Source organism: Macrobrachium rosenbergii, chromosome 50, assembly GCF_040412425.1.
Source record: "Macrobrachium rosenbergii isolate ZJJX-2024 chromosome 50, ASM4041242v1, whole genome shotgun sequence".
In the NCBI taxonomy this organism is placed as follows: domain Eukaryota; kingdom Metazoa; phylum Arthropoda; class Malacostraca; order Decapoda; family Palaemonidae; genus Macrobrachium; species Macrobrachium rosenbergii.
In genome coordinates, this window is record NC_089790.1 from 6,857,221 (window position 1) to 6,884,378 (window position 27,158).

The 27,158-nt window shown below is 35.1% G+C and overlaps 2 protein-coding genes across 7 annotated transcripts in view; one reads left to right on the plus strand and one right to left on the minus strand.

Moving 5' to 3' along the window:
* sll (slalom) overlaps positions 1-13,727 on the plus strand; it is a 56,712-nt gene extending 42,985 nt beyond the window's left edge. For 3 of the 6 annotated variants that reach the window (XR_010851259.1, XR_010851258.1, XR_010851260.1), the window contains exons 6-10: positions 1,337-1,590; positions 2,179-2,268; positions 3,241-3,402; positions 6,923-7,626; positions 8,389-11,383. Coding sequence is in view for 3 of the 6 variants with exons in the window: in XM_067093558.1 (XP_066949659.1) it covers positions 1,337-1,590; positions 2,179-2,268; positions 3,241-3,402; positions 13,582-13,608 (533 nt within the window). In the remaining 3 variants the exon portion in view is untranslated. Of the gene's footprint in view, positions 1-1,336; positions 1,591-2,178; positions 2,269-3,240; positions 5,046-6,922; positions 7,627-8,388; positions 11,384-13,581 lie in introns of those variants that run through there. The other 3 variants (XM_067093559.1, XM_067093560.1, XM_067093558.1) reach the window with 2 other exon arrangements.
* Positions 13,728-15,401: 1,674 nt separating this feature from the next.
* On the minus strand, positions 15,402-25,327 carry LOC136832556 (transcriptional adapter 1-like). Its single transcript, XM_067093561.1, has 7 exons — positions 25,083-25,327; positions 22,461-22,646; positions 21,861-21,992; positions 19,292-19,507; positions 17,183-17,331; positions 16,192-16,354; positions 15,402-15,715 (listed from the first exon to the last, which is right to left on the minus strand). The coding sequence occupies exons 1-7, from the start codon at positions 25,194-25,196 to the stop codon at positions 15,539-15,541; spliced, it is 1,137 nt and encodes a 378-aa protein (XP_066949662.1). The 5' UTR covers positions 25,197-25,327; the 3' UTR covers positions 15,402-15,538.
* Between the last annotated feature and the right edge of the window lie 1,831 nt (positions 25,328-27,158).

A 27,158-nucleotide genomic window follows, 5' to 3' on the forward strand; every position in this document is an offset into this window, starting at 1 on the left:
ACACCTTTAAAACCTTCTTTACTCTCTGTTTGCCCTTCAGCCCTGAATAACCTCATAGGTCCCAGCGCTTGGCCTTTGGCCTAAATTTCATATTCCAGTTCAAATTCAACCTGGCGCCCTCTGCCATCCTTAGAGTGAGCACTAAGCATTGTCAAAAGACATTACAATTTTTGATGTATTCATCATGGCAAGTTGTATTTTACTGATTGCAAGGGATCCAGGTCAGTTATTTTCATCCTCTTCATGATCTCATCCCCAATTATTTTGACATGCAGGGAAGCCTGTGTTTTCTCAGAATACCTTCCTTTATGCAGTATAAGCTTTTTGATAGTACTGTACTTCTTTTCTGCAAGTCCATTATGTACATAAGTTCCAGTTTTTTCTTTATTTTATTAGAACTCCACTGCCCATCATTGTGAGAGATTAGATTTACATGTTTTCTATTTCTAAAACTTATACATTTCATTGCATTTTTCAATAACTGATTAAAAAAAATGAAAGAAAGAGAAAAAGAGAAAGCTAGTTGAGCTGCAAGAGAAGAGGCACTGCCAGGATTGTATTGATAACCTCCTTCCATCTTCAAGAAGATGAGAGAACTTGCCTGAAGATGAGCAAGCAGTGAAGTTGTAGAAAATTGAAGTGAAACAATTGACAGTATGAGAGAAATCAAGAATGTTGATCTTTTGCTTAGGTTAGCTATTGACATTGCATGCCGAATGGGGGGTTTAGTAATGGAAAAAAAGCATCAGTGCTTCCAGTTTACATTTTATCTCAGGTTGTAAGGGCAAACTAAGGTTTCTTGTTATTTTAGATACTGTACATTATTATGTTACATATATATCATAGGTTCTGTTTTTCTGTCCGATACAGTACACACATATCTTTAAAAGTACAGTCGACCTCCCGCCTAGTCACTGTTCTGGGTCCGTGGCTTCACCTATTCGTGGATTTCTCTGTGGAACATATACACACATTATTCGTGGAAAATTCGCCTATTCATGGTATTTTTCATAGAGAAATATTCGCAAATTACTGTATTTTCATATAATTTTCGTGACTAAATGCACTTTTTTGTGATAAAACGAATAAAATATTCAGGTATAAGCTTTTAGAGGGTTTTTTGGTGTTGTGGACTGTCAAAATAGGCAGTTATAAGCATTTTTAGAGGGGTTTTAATATTCGCGGATTTTAGCTAGTTGTGGGGGATAGTGGTACTTATCCCCTGCAAATACCAGGGGTTGACTGTAATGGAGAAGTTCTAGAAATATATTGGTGTGTTAAGATTAAATTATCAAGAAATTTGATACTTAACAAACATTTTTCCTTCCATTTTCAGGTTCAGATAACACAACCACTATCTCAGGTGTAATCATCTTGGCAGGATACATGGCATTTGATGCCTTTACATCCAACTGGCAGGGAGAACTATTCTCACAGCACAAGATGACGTCTTTGCAGATGATGTGCGGAGTGAACCTCTTTTCATGCCTTTTAACTGTTACGTCACTGACGCAGCAAGGAAGTTTTGGTCCTTCATTATCATTCATGTTTACTTACCCAACATTTTTTTGGGACTGCCTGATTTTAGCAGTAAGTAATGGTTTTTTACAATAATTTGCGTTAACTGTTGTCTGAGTTTGCTTAAGTACAAATTTTAGGGAAGTTTTGTGGTAAAATGATTTTTTCGATCGCAGAATGATTCAGGGCACATCAGTCTTGATCAGGATTAATTTTAAATTATGTTAATATTTTAAATTTTTGTAGATTTTAGTCTGTTGATTAAATCATTTTTATGTCTGTCTCCAAATATAAATCCACATTTGTTTTACATAAGCATAATAATAAAGTACCATTATTATGGCATCTCTTGGGGATTTTGTTTTGCTGTGAAAAGAGAATTAATGCTAAAAAGTGCAGTGAAAATTGAGCTGCTGTACCATTATATATTGCTGTATCTTTTTTTATACCCCTATATAATGCTTTGCCTTAAAAATAACATTTGGGACAAACAAACAATAAAGTAAACTGTCAGTGCCAAATCCCATCAGAAGCTATCTGTGAACATCGAAAAATCGTTTTTCACATATTTTACACTTATTTTTAACCAAACAGCATCTTTTTTAATTGAATTTTGCATCATGAAAACTGGCATAGCTAAAATTGTTTGTATTTCTACAGGTGTGTTCGGCCTCTGGTCAGTTATTTATATTCCATACCATAGCTGTTTTTGGACCTGTCGTCTTTGTCATTATTATGACTATTCGTCAAGTAAGTAAACTTTGATACCTGTTTCTGTGTTTTCCATTTTTAATTCTTAAATACAGAACACTTTTGTGCTTAGTGTCAATTTTTTTTTTTTGCCAAATTTTTTTTTTTTTTTATAGAAATTACAGAAAATGTAATTTCTTTTTTTTTCAGTATCACAAAAGTGTTTTCACTTGTTAGGGCCCAACTCTGTGGAAGCTTGCTTTACAAAATAGTGGATTTTTTGTAATTTTTAATGACCACAAAGTGAAGATGGTTGATATGCACAGAGGTGAAAATGAACAGATAAAACGTTCCATAACTAAAATTTGAGTCTGAGTAATGGAGTCTACACATAGACAGTCATAGGAAGAATGATCTGGAAAAACTTTTGCACTGTTCACTTGTTGGAGATTGGCATTCTTTTTTTTTTCTTCCTGTCTAGGGTTATTTTGGGTAGAAGTGGTTCTGTAAGTTATGGGTTTTGTCATTAAACAAAAATATGCAATAATGTTTGATTTCTGGACTGTGTACTATATTGATTTTGTACTGATTAAGAAACTTATTTAGATAAATGAAAAGAAAAATTTTAATCATTCTATACTGTTAGAGGGTTGCTGGCTCATTAATAAGTTCCTCGTTAGGCGAGTGGGTTACATTCTCAGCTAGCACTCTGCTGGCCGCGAGTTCGAATCTCCGACCGACCAATGAAGAATAAGAGGAATTTATTTCTGGTGATAGAAATTCATTCCTCGCTATAATGTGGTTCGGATTCCACAAGAAGCTGTACGTCCCGTTGCTAGGTAACCAATTGGTTCTTAGCCACCTAACGTAAATCTAATCCTTCGGGCCAGCCCTAGGAGAGCTGTTAATCATCTCAGTGGTCTGGTTAAACTAAGATATACTTAACTTTTTGGCTTATCAAAAGGGTTTTGTGGACCTAAATACAATTCTATTTGATGCTTTGCTCTGACAACTTCTATTTTTTCTTTCCAGGGTTTAGCCATCCTCCTCTCGTGCATCTTGTATTCTCATCCAGTGACTGTTCTTGGTATTCTCGGTATTATTTTAGTATTCATAGCCATTTTCATGAGAGTATATTGCAATCATCGTCTCAAGCAACTTCAGCAAAGAAGAGCTGCTGTCGATACAGCTAAGGTTTAGGGCTTGTCAGTTGTTGTTTGTTGTTTTGTCACGAGTGAGCTGATTATTTTTATAAGTACTTACATTACACTGATTGACTTAATGGTAAGTGCAGAGTGTGCTATTTTTACATTGTTCACATAACCTTCGAATCTTGTTCAGAATCTGGTTTTGTAATATGTCTTATTAGATGTATTTTGTTAAAATCTCTTATCTTATTTATTTATATTTTTACATGGTTTTAGATTTTAAGACTGAAGACAGAAACTGCAAACAAGGATTGGTTTTATCACCTAGTGCAGTAGTTGCATGGCACAAAACTCAGTTTTTCCTGCTGGGGTTGTAAAATTGTTGATGCTTTTATTTAGTGATAAAAAACACAAGGCACTGATAAAAGCTTGTAATGGCACTGATGAAAGCTTGTAATGGCACTGTAGTAATTGCAAGTTTTGTAGTTATTTCATGAAATAATTTCTATTTTAATTATCTAAATGTTTTCAGAGAAAGAGGGCTTTATTTTTAATACATGAAATGTATTACTCATTTTTAGTGTGCATGGTTTGTATGATTATATATTTTGTTTGCAAATATGTTTTAAGATTTTCTATATAGTACAGTAAAATATGATTTTCTGTACTGTATAAAGTAGAATACTATCCAGCCAGCTTTCATACTGAAATCATGATTATTCATATCACACAACACCACCAATTGTAAATTATATACTCATGCAAGAGTACATGAAAAGCTATCCTTGGTAACATACAACATTTGTAAAACACAGGCAAACCATAGGCAGGTAAAAAAAAATAAGGTAAATATTTCAAGCAGTAGAACCACTCTGTTTGCCTTTCCAGCAACCACAGTCTCAGTTTTCTTCTGCTTATAGCAATCTGAAAAAATGTGAAAATTCCAAAAGCAAATTTGTTAGTTTCAAATTACCACCAAGAGAGCACAGGCTCTAACAAAGTAAAACCTTCTAGTGCATTCACATTGGGTACCTCGACATAGCTTATGTCCCTTCATCCATATACTCATGCTTTTCTCAGGCACTTTTGTGTGTTGTAGATGACTTCATTCTTTACTGTGTCCCAAAGCACAAGAGTAGCAATGATGGTCGTTCCTTTAAGCACAAGAGACGCTGCAAGTGGTTTTTATCAGTGAGAAGTGATAGTGAAAATTCTTGATGTGGTCAAAAAATTAAAATTGCATGGGGGTTAGCAGGCTGCTGAGGGGAGAACGAATCTTCAGTTCTTGAAACATCGAAGAACAAGGATCAAATTTATGCTACTTGTTGCTGCACTTCAAGCTCCAAAAAATACTCATAAAGTGTTAGATATCCAGGCGGAAGATTTTAGTAGAAAAAATAAATGCCCTTTGATGGAAAAGTGTTCATTTATACATGGGGACTGCAGGTGATTTACTCTTATCTGTTTTGGCCATCTGCAGCACATCTTGGAAGTATTTGTGGATATTGGGGCCATTTGCTGAAAAAGAGAGTCTTATCAAGTTTCTGTTGCACACACAGGGAGCAGTTGGCTCAAGCAACACCACCTGTAGAGCAGTCTTAATTCAGTTGTGAGATTTAACTAACAGTTATAAATAAAATACAGTAAATTTGTAAATTATAAGAGATGTTACTAAACTTACATAAAATATGAGAATTCAGTTTTTCCCAAAAACAATGTCACCATCTGCCTAAAAGGGCTTCCCAAGTTCATAGAAGAGATTACTGTACTAGGTTTTTTTTTGTAATTTTTATCATCCAATGTAGCCAGTTCTTATACAAAGTTCTATATTTTTTTATTACTTCAGTCTCATTAACAGTTATTGTACTGTGAATCTCATTATTTTGGTTTTATCAACACCTTAATTTGTCGTCTAGGTTTGATTAAAATCTATTTTATTGTAATTTCAGACTGACATGTCTTATGAAAGTGGAAATTTCTGTGCAGCTGCAACTTTTTATAGGCCAAAATAGCTTGAAGCAAAGAAGTAATTCAAATAGTTTATGTCTGAATAATGTATGAGCATTTACTGGCCAAGAAATTACCCAACAAATCTCAAAGTGTATAAAACTTAAATTGCATTAAGATGTAACGAAAGTTTATAAAAAATAGTAGGCAATACAAAAATTCACAAGTAGTGGTAAAGTATATTAATAGTGTATTTGAAACTTAGGATGTGGGTTTTTATTATGTATTATAGCAATCAGAATATATATATCTGAAAACCCAGAAGAATAAGAGCTAACATGCTCCTCCAGCCACCTACGTGTGTGCGGCGTAATAACCTGAGTGACCATCTCCCCCTACAATTTTTCCAAGACATTGTCCTATTTACTTACTTTTGCTGCTGTTAAGCTTTTATCATATATTAATGGTAAACAAAAATTATCCCAATAATCCTGATAAAATAAGGGCTTCAGTCTTTCAGCTAGTTAGGCGCGTAATTCTCTGTAACTTGAATGGTAAAGATAAAATTTATGTAGTAGTAGAAATTGAAAGTAAAAATTAACTTAAAGAATTATCTGAAGTTGGCTAGCTTATTATGTACATAGTAATGTAACATCTCCAATTCACTAACATCTACCACATGTACTTGTACGTTAACCGCTCACATACCACACAGCTCTCAAATTTTCTACTGTTAGATTATTTCATTATGCTGTGCGGTATATATGCTGTGGATTCAGAGTTCTATTTTTGGCATACCAAACTTACAGCTTATAAAACATTATTCAGACATTCAACCAGCAGCTCTGGATAATCTTTTATTCCATTTCCGGTCATCTTTTTAGCTTTTTCTTATGTCCTCACTCATTGAGAATACAAATGACTATGCTGAATAAACTTATGAAAGTTATTGCAAAGAATGAAATGTATCACAAGTCATTTAGAATATTCAGACTGGTATATATATAGTGCACCACACCAAGCACACAGGCAGTAACCCCTATGAGGAGGAAATGTTAACTACATTTCCATATACGGACATGCAATTTTAATTGATATTTTGGAGACAGAAACTGACATATTTTGGAGACAGAAACTGACATTCTTTTGTGTTAGTCTTATTATTTAGCATTTATCTTTCAAAAAGTATCTTAAAAGTTAACAGCAAATTTAAATATTTCACTTCACAGGGAGTTATAGCATGGCACTGTTATAATAAATGACATGAACTTGGCAGTTTGTGTTAGGCATTTAGTGTGGTAGCACTTGCATTATTATATTGTTTTGGGGGGACAGAATTGGTAACCAAGATTTATAACTTGCAAGTTTTACAGTTCATTTTGGATAATTACCTTTTAACATGGAAAAGATGCGTAGATTAACTTTCACATCTCTTAAAAGAGGCATGCTTAACTTTTAGAAGTACTTTGCATTAAACTTGCTAGCTTCATGATGCCAAATGCCTTGTAATTCTGATGTTGTCAGTAACATCAGCTCATACTAGAACAAAACTCTTTGAAAGCTTGCAACGTGGTATCTGTGCAGTAAACAAAAGCATCATTATCATTGTTCTTCTGTAGAGTTCCAAGAAACGCCTGTTGAGCCTTCTGCAAGCCCCACGATAGTTCCTTCAAGCACTGTCTCCCAGAATGCAGTTATCAGTGGTAAAGGACATGTCCAGAGGTGTCAGAATGGCTGAAGTTCACCACTCCAAGACCACCTTAAGTACATTCATATTATCAAGGTTCTTACTGACATTTGGCCTGCACAGTTTTTTTGCCTTTCAGGCGTTAGGAAACAAGTCAAGACTCCCATCAGCTTGAGTACTAGGTATAGAGGGTGCAATTCGTCTTTATCTGATTCACCTTTACTGCATCTTATTTCTCAAAGAAATGATCATGGAAAGATGATGCTTCCTTGCATCTCTCAAGAAGTACTATATTATTACAAGCCAGGATCTTGACCAAGCCAGAACTCGTCACCATTCAAATATAGATTTCTGAAATATAATCGTTCTAATGACTGAGACTGTACCAATGGCTGTTCCTCATACTGAAATCAGGCAGTCCATCGAGAGTTACCAAGACTCGGCCATGGACTCTTGGCTGAACGTGTGGTTTTAGAAATGAAAGGAGAGAAAAGGAAAGAGAGTTAAAAATTCTCAAATTTATACGGGGAATACACTGGAATACCTTGCAATTACATATCTGTTGATCGGCATCATGCAGAATGGTCTGTTTGCAGCAATTCCCCTACTTGAACTTCCACTATTTCTCCTTGAAAGGTATTCATTATAAAATATTTTAACCTAAGGCTTGCTTGAAAGACTTGTTTAAAAACAATTTGTGTAAGATAAGGTTAAAGATATTGCTCAAACAAGTGGGAGCAAGCCCAAGAGAACAGCTGGAAAACAAAATTTAGAAATTAATGTAGCTGAGGTGAAAAGTAACGCTGCCAAGAACCTTTAGAACTGTTGACAGGGCGCTGCACAAGGCACACTGTTAAGTGGCATTTTCTATGTAGGGCATAGCAGGAGGTAGGAATAAGTCTTCCTTACCTGCAACAGAGGGTTACAAGTAATCCTACTCAAGTCTTTTCATCTTCCAGAACTTTTAAGTGTCTTCCAGAAATTTTAGCACTTGGTTAGAACTTTGATCACTTTATTTTCACTCCCATTCCTTGAACCAAGAGCTCTGGCAAACTTGAGATGTGTCCCAGACTATTATCCTCTTTGGTTTTCAAAGATTAGTATAAGTTTCGATGGCACACTGTAGATGATATTGATGGTTCTTTGTTGTTGCTCTAGCTACATCTTTTGTCTTTCACATTGTTAATTCTCATTGATCTCTTTTTATCAGTCAAAATTCTCTTATTTTTCATCAGGTCCCTTTGGTTTAAATTTATTTACCTGTTCAATTTCTATTTCCCTTGCTTAAGTATTTACCTCACATTTAATAATAAAGCCTTCAGGCAACCCTATGAGAGTCGAGAAATGAGACTTGATGGTATTGTTAAACTAATTTATAATACAGTACCTTCTTTCCAGCTCCTACATCATGAAAGAACTGCACTTTGCATCTGCATGATTAGTTGACAAGATGAGAGTCCTTTAGGTCTGTCTTTGCTTCGTACTTCCTGCGAAGTTGGTTACATCAAGAAGTAGAATATTACATATCCAAGTACCCTTGTGTTTTTCAGGGCTTTATTAAGGAAGAGAAGTAGACCCTCTTTGTGTCCAGTCTTAGTCTTAGGATAAGCAATATCTCAGACCAGAAGTAACCTTTTTGTTTAGTGCTGTCTTTTTTCCTTAGCCCTTCTCAGTGAAGGGCTCTTAGTTGGGCATAAAAGTCCAATCCAGATAAGTAATTCAGCAATGCTGAAGCCAGTGTTCATCAGATAAGCTTTCCCATGCAGTTACAGTCTTCATACTGACAACGTGAGTACTAAAATTAACTGGTGGCAATTGGGCAGCTTTCTTGCTTCTACCTCATCCATTTCTTTCTTCATAGGATTGTTACAGTACCAGTCATGCAATCCAGAATATCAGTCATTAGCATTATATGTAAGGCAGATTCATCACATATTGTATATTATGTTTCTTAATTTTTCAGTTTAGTTTCTAAGGAGAAACTTATAAACTAAACACACCCGTGGTAGGCTGCACATGAATGATTACCATGAGGACTCGGACAGCTGTTTGTCATTAGTTATTTCCAACCATAAAAACTACTCATCATTTGTAAATTACTAGTATTTTGATTTATTTTGTCTTAATGTAACTGCTTCACAAGAAGTGGATTTCCTTCATCGATGTCAGTTGACTACAGGAGTTAATACTGCTACTCAGATGAAAGCGATGTTGCATACCTCACGGAGGCACATTTCTCTATACCTAGTGAACTCATTTGCCATGTACAGTATTTTAAAAATTGGGAATTTGTCTAGTCTCTTGAAGATAAGAATACCATAATTAGTAGAATAATGGTTTATGGCTTTGAAATGTTGACAGTTGCAAGCATTTCCTATTTTCTTAGTATGCATCACAATTTGTCCTGAAAATTTTAAACTGATTATGTATTTTTCTATTAATGCTTATTTAGATGCTTTGATTCCCACATTTCTTGTGAAAGTCTGTACTCATGTTGATATTCTTAGTTGACATTGTCATTCAACTTGTCAGTATTATTTTATGCAAGTGTTGTAATCATTTCATACAAAATTTTATTATTCAAATTTTTGCTTACATAGTACTGTAGTTGTTAATAATATAAATTTAAACTAATTCTATGAAAAAAAATTAGTCATATTTAGTATAATTATTCATAGCTCTTTCTGGTTTTATTACTGTGAGTTAGAATTCCCAAAACTGTACATTTTCCATTATCCCATTCTTTGTTAAAAGGAGTATACAGTACCATGTATGCTTGTATATAGGATGCACCCCAACTTTGCAGAGCGTATTCTGGAAAAATTAGAAGTACCCCACATTTCCCTAATCCTCATAGTCCTTCCCCCTTGAAGGGTATTTTGAAACTTACCAACATGTATTCAGATATTATTTTAAGAAGATTCAGTACAAGCTTCTTGTACAGCATATACTTTGCATACTACCCCTTATCATCATCTCTCTTTGTTAGATACCACGATAACTGTATAAGTGTATGAAAGACAATACAGTATTATGACACTATTGTTATTTATGAGGTATGGTATATGAAAAATTTATCACTGCAGGTAAAAACACATCATAGGTATTTGAACTGTTGTGATTGTGCAATAGGAAAGAAGTTAAGCAGTCGTACAAACATAATTCTTATTAGTCTAAAAATCTTGATCTTCTCTCCTTCATATAGACTACTAATATTGTAATTTTGTGTGTCAAAAATACATTGTTATTTATGTTGTACAATGTACACAAAAATAATTACAGCATAAAAACATCATAGGTACATAAACTTACATACTGTAATTGTACAAACACAGTCTATATTTGCCTGACTGAGCTAAAATTCTCTCTCCCTTTTTACAACAATTTTATGTAATTGGCATTCTTTACAAAAACTTGGGCTATCATTACTGAACTGAATGTCTGTTAGCTTACTAACTGCAAAATTATTACATTAAAAATTAATATACAGTAAATTGATGAAAGCTAATGAAACACTATACTAACAATTACACTTTCTATAGTTTCTTAGTATGTAGGTAATAAATAAACCCCATATGGGTAGGCATTTTTATGAAACAAAAAGACTGGTATGTGTAGAATGATAACTGATGCATGATAAATAGAGTTTAAAACTTCTGATGTAGTTGCTTATAATATAGATAATATATGATAAACCCCTCTTTTTAGACATTTGTATGAGGACAAAGCAACTGGCATATATTATTACTTTGGGTTATAGTTAAAGACAACTGTGAAGTATGGTAGATACTAATAACAACAATTGATAAATCAGTTTCCTCCTATGACAGAACTCATTTGTTATTTTTATTACATTTGTTGTATTATCTATACAGAGGGACATAGAATGTTCCAAATTATTAAGTTATATATTTTGTTTGATGGTTTTTATGGATGTTGAATATTACTTTTGTTATACGAGATCACCGTTATTACTTTTATGTCGAAGAGTGGGATTTGTCAATCATCAACAAAACCAGTTGCTCTTAGCTAGTAGATTAAACCAGTACACTTGACCCTCTCTTTTTGTAAAAGCTTTATATGCTGGCAAATAAGGTACTTTTAGATTTGATGTCCTAGAATTAAGGACCAAGAATATTCAATTCCATGTGAAAGTATTCTTATTCACCATATTCTCTGAAGATTTTTTGGGGTCTGCATCCATTACGTCCTAAACTGCCTTCATTTACCAGCTGATGAAATGGTTCAACTTACTGAAAGATTGACCAAATAGTCTGGTGCTACAAATGATGGTTGATATTGTGGTACATAGTTTTACTGTACTTTTTTACAAATTTCTTGCAACCTTTTGTTCGTCTGTTTGCGGATATTTATTGGGTCGGTCAATGAAAAACCAAAGGAAATTAAAGAAAAATTGCGAAATTATTTTCTTATATTTATATGGCATTCCACTTCATGTATATACATACAGAATATTTTGACAAAATGTCATATTTTGGGGGATTTCCCACACACCCCCTTTCAAAGTTGGCCTTATGTTGCGTATGGATCATGAGGTTATACTATTGTTACATTAAAATTAAGTAAATTTTATGGGAAAAATGTCAAAAGTAATTGCACATGTCTTTTATATCTGAAAAGGTCAAGTTTGGGTAATTTTTTTTTTTTAGCAGTTAGTTCAGAGTTAGTAGGCATCTACAATAGAGTAAAAAAAAGAAAGGAATGATTTTAGCATGGGTTTTTTGAGCTAATATATCTGAAGACTTTGTTGTATATATTATGGCCCTAAAACCAGCTGGCTTCCTTAACGTTTCTTATTTTCAGTATTTTATTTGTATTTCTAATGGCCATACAGTAGCAGTGTAATAAAAAAAGGGTGAATTTGAGAAGAAATTTAGGGATTTAATTTTATGCTTTTTGGTGCTCTGAAAGTCACAAGTTAATACAGATATAGGAGAAATGGTGTGCTGTGAGCTTCTACTGCTCTGACATAGAGCTTTAGGGAAATTGTGGGTCAAGAAATAAATTGGTACAGAATCAGTAAATAAAAGTTTTGTGGAAAATGAAAGGAGGAACAATAATCTTTAAATTAGATACTGTTGTGGACAAAAATGTAAAAGTTAGCTTACACCTTGCTTACATATATTTTAAGGTTGAGGTTATAAGCTGTTGTGTCAGATTTGTTCTATCTTTAATATAATGAACTGTAGTGTAAGATAGATATTTATTTGATTGAGTGTTTTTGATGCTATGGAATTTTATTTACAAATAGATGTGCATAGCTTTTTTTTTTTTGGTGCTTGGGTAGTGTGGTAGGTGGTTGCATGTTGAGGTGTGTTTGATAACTGCACAAAAATGTATATCTTTAGTTAATTTATCCAAACAGCTGTCACAAGGTCTTTGTTGCCAAGGTCAAAAGCCAGTTATGGGCATTAACTAATACCTTATTCAGGTTTTATTGATCAGATCTCTGCTTTCAGTGGAGAGGTCAGTGTTAATTGTTCCATAAATAAGCAAAGTAAAAACCATGAGTGTAGAGAAATCCTGTATGCCCATGGTTTTTGCATTGTTTATTTGATTTTCTTTTGAATAGTTAAGTTTATGATATTTATTCTGCTATTAATGTCCCCCATATTGATTATGGAAAGAATTTTTAATAAAGGTAATTTTAATATTTATTCATTTTATTAAACTTAATGTTGTGATTCAGATATATCCCTTAACCGTTCGGTTTTAAATAAGGACACAGACTCCTCTTCGAGGACCATGGGGCCCCCCTATCCCCAGACCCAGTCCCATTCCCAACTACCTTGCCAACTCGACCAACTTGACCACTGGACAGAGGTCAAGATTATGATGCAGAAGGGAGTGATCAAGATTGTTTAGACAAGGCCTCTTTCTAGTAGGGAAGCATCAGGCCTGTCATATATCTTGACACCACCTCTTTCTAGTAGGAAAGCATCAGGTCTGTCATATCTCTATCTGCACTGAACAGCTACATCAGACAGACACCCTTCATGATGAAGATTGCTCATTCTGTGATGCATTCTGTCAGAGAGGGAGGTTTTGTGATCTCAATCGATCTCCACATACCTATTTACCACAATTCAAAAAAGTTCCTTCATTTCATATGCCAAAGAGAGGTCTTTTCAAGACCTCTGCATCAGCCTGGCAACAGCCTCACAGGTGTTCGCTAGGGTCTTCACAATTTTCTTGGCTTGGGCATACTCCAAGGGAGCCAGTCTGTTGCGCTGTCTGGACAACTGACTTGTCTTCATTTCATCAAAAAGAAAGTTGCTGCATAAAACATAGAACATCACAGACCACAATATTAGGCAAGTGCTGTATACAATTAATGAGGATGGGATGAAACAAAATACTCACAAGTAAAAGTTCTGAAAACATTGTTAAACAGATCACCCCATAATCAAAATTTCAGTAGTATGCTACCATTAGGAAATTTATATGAAATTTAACCTCCATGCTCTCAATTGTTTAGCTCAACCTCTGCAGCTTATACCAAAGCAATACTACAAATTGATTTTTAATTACTCAAACAATCAAAAATAATTTCATTTAAAAATTTTGCAGGATCTCCAGAAATTCAAGATAAGTTGATGTGTGATGAATGAATTCCAAGTTTGATGTGTGATGAATGAATTCCAAGTTATAAGAAACCAGCTAAATTTGGTTAAGGATTTTACCAAGATGAAGACATACCAACAATCTTGATAAGGTGACAGAAAATACAAATAGCACAGCAAGGTATATAGGTATGAGCCTGATGCCAGTATGCTTCTCAAGTTTCTACTGTTTACTCTTCATTTGCTTGTCTGCCAACCATACACTGGCATACAGGTTTGGAACAGTAATACAGTACAGTACACAAATTTTAGGGTTATAACTTTTTTAAGTTTCTATATTTTACATTAAAGTTTTGACTATGTAATTTCCTTAAATTATTTTATGCTGTAAAGATTTTTTACTTTCCTTTACAATCTCCTAAGCATCATATTTAGAGTCAATTTTTAGATTAATATAGTTGTACTGTAGTTTACTTGAATTAGCCATTTCACTGAGACTCATCGAAGGATTTGTTCTTAAATGAGAACTGAAAACCAGGGCAAAGTAAGCTGAAAAAGCCAATCACTTCTATGTTAAGATATAAAAAGGAATAGATGAAAAGTAAAGAGAAAAAGCAATGCAGCTGGAGCCAAAGGGTCAGTAAAAAATACCTTCAGTACCTTCTACAATGTTTGGCAAGGAACACTGCATGCAGTGCCCTCTTATGAGTAATCAGTCAACCAATACTCTTATCCTGGCAGTGAAAAAACAAACCACAGTATATATCTGCCCAAGAAACTGACTTGATTGATATCTCTTGATTAAGAGGTATTCATAAACCTAGTCTCTGTTACTCGCACCATACCACCTGTGGTCAACTCATGAACACTATAATGACGCCATAGTATTTATGGAAATCACTGTAGCCTTAATTTACAGAATCAAATTCTCTCAGAAATGTAACTTTTTAAGCATTAGACATGGAAGAAGAGTGAATAGGCAGAAAATCAGCCATTGCGTGGCAGTAAGTGCATGGGCATTTTTGACCAATTGCCAGCAAGGAACAGCCAGCCTCATTCTTTCAAATAAATCTTATAAAACAGCCAGAACTTGGGAAAAGGGAGGAGGGCACGCCAGTGTTACTGATGGGTTTGTAAGTAAAATTTTGCTCACTTAATCAAATCATTAATTATTTAAGAGGACAAAAAGGTATGATTCTCATCCACAGGGAAGTTCTGATGGGTCTATCAGACCACTGTTATCAGGGTAGGTCAGGAACCAAGTGTCAGGGGTAATCCCATGTGGTAATGTAAGTAGCAGAGGTCAGTTGTGAATAGATGGAAAATGATCAACCCCACCCTCCTTTTATCCAATATCTCACAGGTAAAATTAGCATACGTAAGCTCATATCACCACATACCTGCATTTAAGGTGACCTTGAACTGGAAGATTAGAGTCCCTCACCTTTGGAACACTCACTCTGAACTGACCAAGCTTGTCTGGAGACACCTACGCACACACTTGAAGTACTATTTGTCTTGCCAGAGAGACATCATATTCTGAAGACTTGCACTCCAAAGATCTCTGCCCAACATCCAAATGGGAAATTTAACAGATAGTGCAAAATCTCTACAAAATTAAATATCAAAACACACTAGAATAAATCTATAACCAGACAGATACTCTACATGTAAATAAAGTTAGAGGAATACATTACCTGACCTTAGATAATATGAACTTGTGAATTTTAGTTGCAGGTTAAAACCAAATCAGACCATCTTCCCATGTGCTCACGCAAGCTAGATAAAAACAATCAGGATATTAATGCACAAATAAAAAACCACAACTAATAAGGAATTGCCTTTATTATACATACATACATGTATGTGTCTGGGAATTTCTTACAGTTCATTACCTGCATATAAATTAAAAAAGAAAAACTTCTGTAACACTTCGGATGAGAATGAAGACATTCTCCTTATTGCTATGAAACAGGATTCGCAGCTAATCTTTGCTCTTTGAGGGTATCTCTTAATAATGATTCCTGGGCTGCAATGGCTTCCTGCTCAACTTCTCCCCAGCTGGGATGCCAGAGACGAGATGAGATTCTTTCGAGCCCTACTGCATATACTGAATGGCATGGAATAACACTCTTTTTCATCTGCAAATTAAAAACACGAGTAGATGATCAACTGCAGTACCGGTTTTCAGCTCTTTGAGATTCTAAGAAGTCATCTGAGGTGATTCATAGTCAACCACTGATATTCTGATAACTGTGAATGACATACTCTGTACACATTTTTAGCTAACTTCAAGTTATTGTTTTCCATTTTGTAACAAACTAAAGTAAAGTAAAATTATTCATGTTGCAAAATGACATCCTAACCAGCAATATACCATGGAAAATAAATTCACCATGACTGATTAAAAAAAATTCTTCTATGTCCAAGTTTTGGGAACCCTCACAACCTCAGTGGATTAAACTAATTAAGTTTCAAAACATGACAATACTGATTTACATTCACAAAATGATGTCTGCTGGTATTATAATAAAAAAAGGGATATCCAAGTTCTTTACCTGTAGTTTCATAAGTAGGAGGAGGTATATAATGAAAAACTTCATAAAAGTCAACATACCTGCAAAGCTTCAAATAAATCGAACAAACTTATAGGAGGCAAAGGACTATCAAGAGGAGGTGCACAAGATGCTAGATGTGCTGCATTTTGGTCAGCAGAATCCACTGTTGGCCAAATTGGTCTTGAGCCTGCTTCACCTCCCTCTCCAGTAGGTAATCCTAAACTGAAAAAAAAAGAAATAAGAACATAACAATTTTGAACCACATGAAAATATAATTCAATGAACTTTACAGTAATCTCATGTATATATCCAAAATAGACAATTCTACATTAGAAAACTCATCTTGTAGTGTTACACTAGACAATGATAAATTCTACAGCCTATACAGTTTTCTGCCAAGCCTGGTTGTGTTGAATCAGAATAATGACCACTGATCCACAATAATCTAAAAGGATTTTGGTTATGAAATACAAGAGTAGCAATATGAATGCCAACCACAATTTTGTAAAAAATAACTTTCAAAATCTAAAAATAAGGAAAGTTCTCTCAAATCTTAATGTTATGTCTATTTAGCAGCGAACTTGACGTTCTTCCAAAAGATAGTATTCTTATAACAAAGACCATTGCAATTTCTCGTTTGTGTTTTCAGGGACTTTGAGCTTTTGAATGGCGCCCTCTCCTAAACTCTGAAAATTACTTCATATAGAGTCAGGTGCTACCATAAATTCTACCTTCCTAACTCATATCTTCAGGTCATGAAACAACCAAAACTGCAAGAGACACTATGAAAAAGAGCCATGTCACACTCTACCATATGCTGGGTGAAAATCATTTCATGACTGGTATAGACTAGGGAAACTCAGTTTTGATGTAACAAACTGTTAGAATGATCTCCCATAAACTATGATAATCTGTTCAGGATTGTTTAGAATAAGGGGGTTGTAAATATACCACAGGATGTGTCTACAAGTTATAATAATACAAGTATTTCTTAACAGTAAAGAAATAATAAAACCTAAAGCCTTCAAAGCAGGAATAATGATTACAAACCTTTCAGACATCCAGTCATTTAGAGATCCCGTATTTCGTAACCAAGGATTAGGTGGAGTTGTTCCAAGAGAATGCATAAATCTTCCTTCCCTAACACGATAACCACGACGTCTGCTAACCACTGCCATTATTATATTCTTCAGACATTGCTGGGAAAAACAAAGAAATTAACTTGGTGCAGTAAAACTTAATATCATAAGAATTAATAAAAGTACTTTACAGCATCTACATGTCCTTTTGTTTTAAAAATATAAAACCAAATACATGCAGAGGACCAACGCTGGATCTATTACTATATTACATCACCCTTAAATTTCTGGAAGCCATGCAGGTTTTTCCCAAAGGATCTGGTCAATGAAAAGGATCTACCTTTACTGTTATTATTATTACTATTATTGTTTTGATAGCGTAGTCGCTTGTTTCGTCTTCAAGGAGTTACCTTCCATGGGTCTGTCAGAGCCCCATGGTGACCAAACTCATATCCAAGAATTCTCTTTTAGTCGGTCTTGTGGCCGGGTATTGTGTCATAATGATAAACATTATAACACGTGATGGGGTATGCAACAGACTCAAAGATAAGAGGGCTCTTTCCTCTATCTTACAGCGAAGCTGTACCAGGTTCTTTCCTTCATCAAACCTGCTAGAAGAGGAAGTGATTACTGTGCATGCGCAATCCACCATATTGTTGACAACAGACTGGCAAGGGACCAGGCCATTACCTTTCTTTGGTTGTTTTAGAACGGATTCCTTCCTCGTCAGTGCTCCAAATTTCCATGGAAACACCAAAAGAAGCAAATTAAGCGCTTAGTTTTAAGTCCCAGTTAAAGTTTCAAACTTTTGTAGCTGGTAGTTAATTTGTGTGTGAGAGCCAAAAACCCCGCAGATCCAATATAACCACAACTCACATGTTGCAAAAGGTGATCTTCTTGATTGCGTTAGCCTCAGGAGCTCGTAATAGCAAACTGGGCTCTCTTAGATGGGGACAATACATCATGCAAACAGCTGACCATCTATTATTATTGTCCCCTGGCCCATCATTCCTGGTCAAGAATGAGAATCCTTTAAGAAGGAAATCTATTTTGATAACAAACTCAATAGACAAAACATTATGCCCAGCTCAAACAAACAAACTCAATAGACAAAACATTATGCCCAGCTCAAACACTTAATGTTTACCAAGAGGTCACAGCAAACATCCCAGAGGGTCCAATTTTCCTACACACTGGCACAACCGAACCACTCTCTCTCTACAAGGGATGAGAGTAATTTCAGTTTCCTTCATTAAAACGGCAAATCACACTCCTTTCCTAGTCACATGATATTAAGAAAGTAAGTACAGCATGTTGTTGGCCTTCTTCAGAAATGTCTCTTTCGAAGAAGTCTCCGAATGTACAGGGTGGCCATCAGAGACAGTGTTCTTAAAACATTACTGCCACAAGCTTGAACAAATTCGACTACACTGTGTATCAGTAGGTGGTATGGTTAGTCGTACCCCACAGGCACTACAGCACAAAGCCAGAGGTCTTCATGACGGTAAGTATGCTAACTATCGATGGGGAAAGGTGCGACAATACTGCAACCAAACCCAGCATGCTTAGGTAAGTCACTGTAGAATTATACCCTAAAACATAAGTTCATGTTTAGTTTCTTGTTTTTTGTTACCAAAACCTGAGGGACATTTGGAATAAAGAATGGGGCTTGAAACTTGCGGCTTGACCTTGGACCAGAAATGTTTTTTTCTTTGGGGTGTTGGGATTAAAATTTGAGACCTTAAGCCATTTTGTCACCAGCCAATTTCTTTTTAAAACTCAGGGACGAAACAAGCAACTATGATATCAAAAAACAGGTTTTGACACATGAAAAACCTATTTTTGGTAGTTGCTGTTGAGTCCTCAACACAATCACAGATATATGAATAAAGACACTGATAGCCGCTTAAGACTTGGGGCTTCAGCGCACACATATACAGTGCCACGGCCTGACTGCTTAGTCTTTTTAAGGGGAACTGAAGTGTCTGCGATAAATTTGTGACACATGAAAAATCTGATTATAAGCAATGTTTGTTGTGAAAAAGTATGAATTTCCTATCTACAATAACTTACTCCTTACCTGAGTTGCTTCTTGTAGCATGGTGGCAACGTTATCACCAACTTGCGTAATCCCATGATCCCATGCAGCTAACAATAAACGTCCCTTCAGAGGTCCAGTATCCAAGAGACAGAGAGAGCGAGACAGGTACCCAGCACCTGCATCTGTGATGGCTTGAGGTTCACGAACTGAAGCTGTTATTGCTATGTCATGGATATTTACTGGTTCAAAATTACCCTGCAGGAGAATAATTAATTTGCAGTATACTCTACCACACTATCACTTTTTTTACTTTATGTTATATATACACAAAAATATAACATTTGAAAATCATTATGTTTCATACCAACCACTCTGGTGTTTCATAAATGCCATTACCTCACTAGAGTTCGAATCATTAGTTCAGAACTAGGTGAAAGCTAGCACCAATCAGTCAAGATGATATTAGAGGAACTAGACTGAAATGCTGGTATGGTTTATACAGTATTAAATGAACAAAGATTTTGACAAGCTGTAACAAGCTCAAATGATAAACAAACCTATTACTTTACAATAAATACATACCAAATAGATGACATAAACCACTCAAACAGAGGCTGAGGGTGAAATAAACACAATACCATACACACACACATACACCTAACTGCCACAATAGAAGGCTAACAATGTTTTAACACTTTAAGCCCTCATCTGCAGTTATAAGTGCAAGTTATTTCTATTAGTATTTTGGGGGATTTAAAGATGAGTAAGTACTCTCACAGTTACAACAAACAGGACTTAACAAGTGAGGCTTACTGACGAATTTCCAAGAAGCAATAAGGAAATGCTCTGAGTAGCACACCTGCACCCTGAGATTCGGCAAACAAAACACTTATCCAAGGAAAAAGAAAAAGAAGAAGCATGTCAACACTGTTTCAGGTGACTAGTGTGCCTGCACACTGAGATCTGTCTGATCTTAGGTGTCATTTGTCAACCCAGCTTATTCTTTGTGTAGTTAGCCTTTGACAACAGTATTGTGGGTTAATTATGGAAAAGTACAGTATAGGCAATGGTTGCTACATGGCTGGATTAGGTTACTCAAATATAAATCTCAATGACATTTTTCAGACACCAAAAGCATTATGGCACTGGTTTAATGGGGTTATGTTCCCACCCACCCCAAAATGTTAATCAGAGAAGAGCCATAATAACAACTCTAGAGCAATTATCTGTAGTACATACACATAATTACACTAAATAAAAACTAATAAGAAAAGAAATTTCATAATGAAATACAAACAAATATGAACAGAAAAATTAGTGCATACTCACTGCAACCCCTAACCACCAACCAAATCAAAACTATTTTGTCATAACATGTCTATTTTAAAGCAATCTCTCTCTCTCTCTCTCTCTCTCTCTCTCTCTCTCTCTCTCTCTCTCTTTCTCTCTCTCTCAGATAGATTCCCACTAAAACCTGCAAACTTTTCTGGGTAAAATGACGTGTGTGTATATATATGTATTCATGTATATCACGTGACTGTGCTGCAAATCACTTACTAGTACAGTATATACATTATCACCAATAATAAGTAACATCTCCATTCAATTTAAATGTCTATGAATACTGTACTTTATTTTCTAATATAAATGTCTATGAATACTGTACTTTATTTTCTATCATTATTTAAATGTGAATTTTCTGAACATACAAATAAATGTAAGACTTAATAGCGTACATACAGCCCACATAACGGAAACCTATAACAATGTATATTATGTACTTATGCTTTATTATTATTATTATCTATTCAAGTTAAATGCGCATCACACTCAATGACAATCACAATATACTCTATACAATTTTTCTAGTCTCAAATAGCATACATGATGAAAGAGGAAAAAGAGAATGTATGACATAAATTACACACAAGTTAAACATACATACTTGTTTGATTGATTGATTGAATATAGAATTTAGGCCAAAGGCCAAGCACTGGGACCTATGAGGTCATTCAGCGCTGAAACGGAAATTGACAGTAAAAAGGTATGAAAGGTGCAACAGTAGAAAAACCTCGCACTTGCACTATAAATCAATTGTAAGGAGAGGGTGGAAAGTAAGACGGAAGAAAGAGAATATAAAAGGAAGTACAGTAAAAGGAACGAAAGGGGTTGCAGCTAGGGACCGAAGGCATGCTGCAAAGAGCCCGTTGCTACGTGAAACTGAAACGTTGATCGTAGTAACAGCACTATCCTGTGTGGACAACAGCAAAAGGAAGTGTAGGGTTGACAGTCTGGTGAACTGGTGATTCCCATACCGGCAGATGTTTAACTACCTTGCTTCAAAGACCTGACCAGCTGTTGCCAAAGGTATACTCACATAAAAGATATAGGTTTATATCCTTGTAGGAACAACAGTACAGAAAAAGGACAACCACTACTAAATGCATATGATCAACATCAGCCTCCTTTCCAATTAGCACTAGCAAATAAAGGCATACATTAAGCTATACATGTATCATCAACACAAAATTTCTCAATGCACAACTTTCAATAGGAATAACAAACAAAAGCATTATATGTCAAGACATTTAACAAGATGCATACTTACATCGTGAATAAGTGGAGAAGTCTTAGCCTTCTTCTTTGGCTTACTCTTCTTTCGGTCTGATGACTGTGATGTATACAGATTAAGAGATGTGTGATCCCTAGCACTAGCGTTCCCCGTGCCTGAATCTATGCGCTGTAATAAAATCCAAAGTTAATTTGATGGTTTATTATGGTTTACATGAAAACTATGTAAACAAATGTAAAAACCCAATACCCTCATCCAAAACTCATAAAAAAAAAATTCTTGATGAGGCAATCACATCCTGATGAAAACAAAAAGAATAAATACAAAGGAATCATAACAGAGAAGGCTGTGTCCTTCTAAACAAGCCTTAGCAACATACTGAGGTGTTGCCAAACTGAGGGTGATACAAAAAGGAAGCTCCCAACATAACAGTACATAGATTTGCTAGCTCTAAGCAGCTTGAACTAATTTACAAACATTTCAAACACACTCTTATCAGGTGCGAAAATTTGTTATTTAGCATTCATAAAATTGAACAAATATCTACCAATACAAACCACTTTACAAAAATATTTACAAGATTTTAATAAATTTCAAAAGTATTTATTAAGCTGATAATTAAAATTAACAACTAACCTGTTCATCATGACGGTGATGAGTTTCAATTCGAGACGTTGCGGACGATGATGAGGACAAAGATGATGTTGACAATGTGAAGAGTTGACATTTGCTTAAGATAGCCAGTAAAAATTCATTATGAAAATGCACAGAATCTAATGCCAGTAGTTCTCGAGCACTCTTATCAAATTCCTCCTTTGTTACCTACACAAAAATAAAAAATGTTAAATTTTCTTAGTGACACTAAAAACCTCATAACAGTACAGTACTTTGTATTGCCATTAAAGCTAATACAGTAATCTGATTAGTTTGTCTGGAACTCAGCAACTAACAGTAGAGTATTAATATAAGAACTTGACACTGAGAAAGGAAGAAATACAATATTTATCAAGGTGGCACAAACAAATAACATTCTTAATATATTATTCCTGCCTTCATACAACTGTACATTTGTAAAAATAAATACCATCAAAATATTATGTGGTTTTCCTTACCCAATCTTATTTTTTCATGTGAGACTAAATAAAAATCAACCAAATTCCTTTTCATAATAAAATCTGCATAATAAAAAGGAAAACAGTCTATAAGAATGGGCAGTGAAGACGTATATCTAAATGACAGAAAATCAAGGATGAGAAAAATTCAAAATAATATCTGACAACTCTGATCTTTCATAATATGCAGTCTTACTTGACATGCACTTCACTTAGTAATACTATATGATAAAAGCCATCAAGGCGGTCCGGGCCCGATTCACCCTTTGCCATGTATTGAATCCAACAACCGAACCAGATTGGTTGGAACTGTTGTTAGGTCCAGGTGAGCAAGCACATGTGCTACTGCGCTCATGTTGGGTGGTACTTGATTCAGAACACTAAAGAAGTACTGATCATGGGGGAACAGTCATACTAAGAGATGGTCATCTGGGTCCCAAATAGCGATAAAGTACCAAAGGCTGTTCTCTGACGGATGGTAACCACAGAAAGCACAGATTCAACCATCCATCCAGGAATTTTCAAGCTGCATAAACATAAAACAAATGATGTGATTATGTGAATGACCAAGAGGCTCCCAAAACCATTTGTCAGAGTGTACTGGATGTGTCAACATTATGAAAAGGAGGGCTGGGAGACTGCAATCCTTTCAAGCCATAATTAACAAATATGAAAGTGCAGAAGAGTTGCTCACATTATTTTCATGCTTAGCAGCCTGCTTAAAAGTGTATCAAAGATACTTCAATGGGGTTGTGCAGTAACTCAAGTTCCCTTAACCTAACCTATCCTAGGGTACAGTGCCTTGACTTGGCTGGGAAGGAGGGATTCCTCCTCCATGAACCCCCCCTCAATATGGCATTATGTACAGCAGAACAGCCAATCTGCAATATTACCTATACTTATGAATTTGCCAAATGCCTGGGGAATTATATATACAGTATTTACAAGTTAAGGGACACAGGAAGTTGCCGCAAATAACAAGATAAATATAAAAAATCAGTATTAATATGTTATAAGTAATCATGTCTACCTTGTTGTATATCAATAAGCTGTCAGAAGAATTTAATAAAGTTTGACAAGAAATATAAAGTCCCAGTTGGCTTAATCTCAAAGATGCATCACAGGATGTGCATCAACAGAACAACCTTAGCTTAACTTAAGCCTACAAACCTAAGGTTCTTAAGCTATGACAATCATATCAGTATGCCTAGGTTGCATCAGAAAGTGTAATGGCAGAATCAAAAATAGCCTACCAATAGACCTAGGCAATAGACCTACCGGTACTCAATAAGCAATCAAAGATTAGGCTATAAAAAAAAGTTGGTAAAATTTTACAAGTTGCCAATATGACTCCCACCAGCCATTTTTGCATGGAAAACCATTTTGGGTTTTTCATGCAAAAATGGCTAGGAAATGATGGGGCACTAAAAGAACCGAAAAATACCAATCTAACGTAATCTAAGGGTGTTTACTGGTTACAATTTTGCTATATTAGCCATGGAGGGGGTGCCGGTATTGTCATACCATATGTCATAATTTGATTAATTTTTTATTTATCATCTGCGCATACTGTTTATGGAGTTCCAAGTGATGAGAATGAAGAACTCTTTTCAAAAATATAGATTACAATTTCATATTGTGTACTGACAACTTATAAAATAGCCTAATACCAAAAAGTCAGAGTAGCGAATGCAGAGTAGGGGGTCAGGGCTTTCAGAGGGAATGTAACCTAAAGAGGCTTAGGCTGCCTTTACCTAACATAACCTTGGATGCCGTGTCCTAACCTGGCCAGGGGACTTTGCCCCCACTGGACACCCCGGGCAAGTAACTCAGACCCCCTGCTCTGCATTTAACCCTACGGGAGGGAGTCTATCCACGTCAGACACACTAGAAGCTTAGCCTAGACTAGAAAAGTTGCGTCATCAATAACCTAACTTTAGCCAAGGCCCTTAGCCTACACGTAAACTAGCCAAATGTAAAAATTTGATTTAAAAGAACTCTCGTTTACCTAAGTGATGGTGGGGATAACCCTGCCGGCATTATCGACAGTCTAGTCTAACCTAGGTCATAAATTAATGAATATATCTCAAAAAGTCCGTATGGGGTTGGCTTACGGAGGATGGGCTACAGCTTAGGGGTTACTTACCTTCATTCTGAACCACTGTTTCATCTGATGAAAATACTTGTGTTTTTTATCCGGACCCAACGCTTCGATAAGCCGTTTCCGGGTCATATTTAAGTGGTCACTGGCTAGGGACATGATATTATAATATATATAATGATAATAACATAAAAAGAGAGACGCTTCACTTAATAACAACACTAGCTCACAGACCACTGTCAAGGTGTAGCGCTTTGAGACTGTAAACAAACGGTGACGTCATCAGAAGCGGTCAGGTGAAAGCGGTGTGCTTATGGCGCTCCCATGGACCCGAAGCTGAAATATCACTAAAAATGGGAAGTAAATGGGAATATTTTATACCATTTATCTCATTGAAAGCGAATGAAAATTATGGTAATTATGATTTCTTTGAAATTTCGTCGAACATCAATATTATCGTCATGTTGAGGATATCTTACCAACTACAAAATATTATACATGCGTATCTGTATATCTATCTATCTATCTATCTATCTATCTATCTATCTATCTATCTATATATATATATATATATATATATATATATATATATATATATATATATATATATATATATATATATATATATATATATATATATATATATATATATTATGAGCTACGACTTCAGGCATTTCAAGAACTACGGGACGTCTTATCATAGGTGACTGCTTTGTCTGTAAACTGAGGTGACCAGTCTGCTTGCATCATGTAACTGTTTTCTTTCTGTAAATAGAACACCTTGCTTCTGCAGAACTTGATCATAATTTTCCCCGAACTGAAGTACCTAAAGAGAAGTTAATACATTGAACTGGGAACCTTAAACAGATAATCCTAAAGTGTTTGAAAATGGAAGTAAAATTCTGAGTGCTATTTCTGTGGAACCACAGAGATTGTCTACTTAAATACGCAGGTAACGGCATGCGTTGTTTTTTTTTTTTATAGGAATTTGTTGAACCTTGCTGAAACAAATACATGTATTTCTCTTGATTGGTGAAAGATGCTGATGTTATTAAAGTAGATTATTAGGCAAAATCCTGTATGAGTCTTAGAGGGCCAATAGTTCATAGGGTTTGTTGTCATTACTCTTAATCATTTTGACTTCATACACACACACACACACACATATAAGATACACACACTCACACACATGTATATATGTGTGTGTGGTCAAAATGATTAAGAATGGGAACAAACCCCATATTTATTTATATATATATATATATATATATATATATATATATATATATATATATATATATATATATTATATATAATATATGTATATAATATATATATAAATATATATATACACATATATAGTTTGTAACTACTGTAGTACAGTTGGTAACATGTTGGCCTCATAATCTCAGGGACCAGCGTTGTTCGCTCCCCTTCAAGGAGTGAATAGTGAGACTGTCTACCGGATGGTTACTGCCATGAGTGACATCATGGTTGGGGGTTGGGGTTACCCGGCTGACATCTGACAAAGAGACAATAGCCTGCGGGACGACTAAAACCACCAAACTTTAACTTTATATATGTATATATATATATATATATATAATATATATATATATATATATATATATATATATATATATATATATATATATATATATATATATATATATATATATATATATTGGATGGCAGCGCATGTGGCAGTAACACTTTAAAACAACACTTTACCAATATCCTGTGACTCTACTTATCCTCAAAGGTAAAACTTTGAAGAAAAAGGCAAAAATCGCTGCTATGTTGCTCCATTTATTTAATGCCAACACCAATTTCAGCGACTAACTTATGGCTTTCTTCATGTCTATACTGGTTTTACAATGGAATTACAATCCAGTATTTACTAGAGGAATAGAACAAAAATTCTGTTAAACCAAGAACCTGAAAAATAAAAAGGGAAAATTTTCACAAGACTGGATGGTCCAGTTCCACTGAGTGCCAATGTCCTGACTAGGAATATAAAGTGGAATTGGACTATAAAATTTAGGCCAAAGACCAAGCGCTGGGATTTTGAAATCATCCACATCTGAAAGGGAAATTGAGAATGACGAAGGTTTTAAAGGT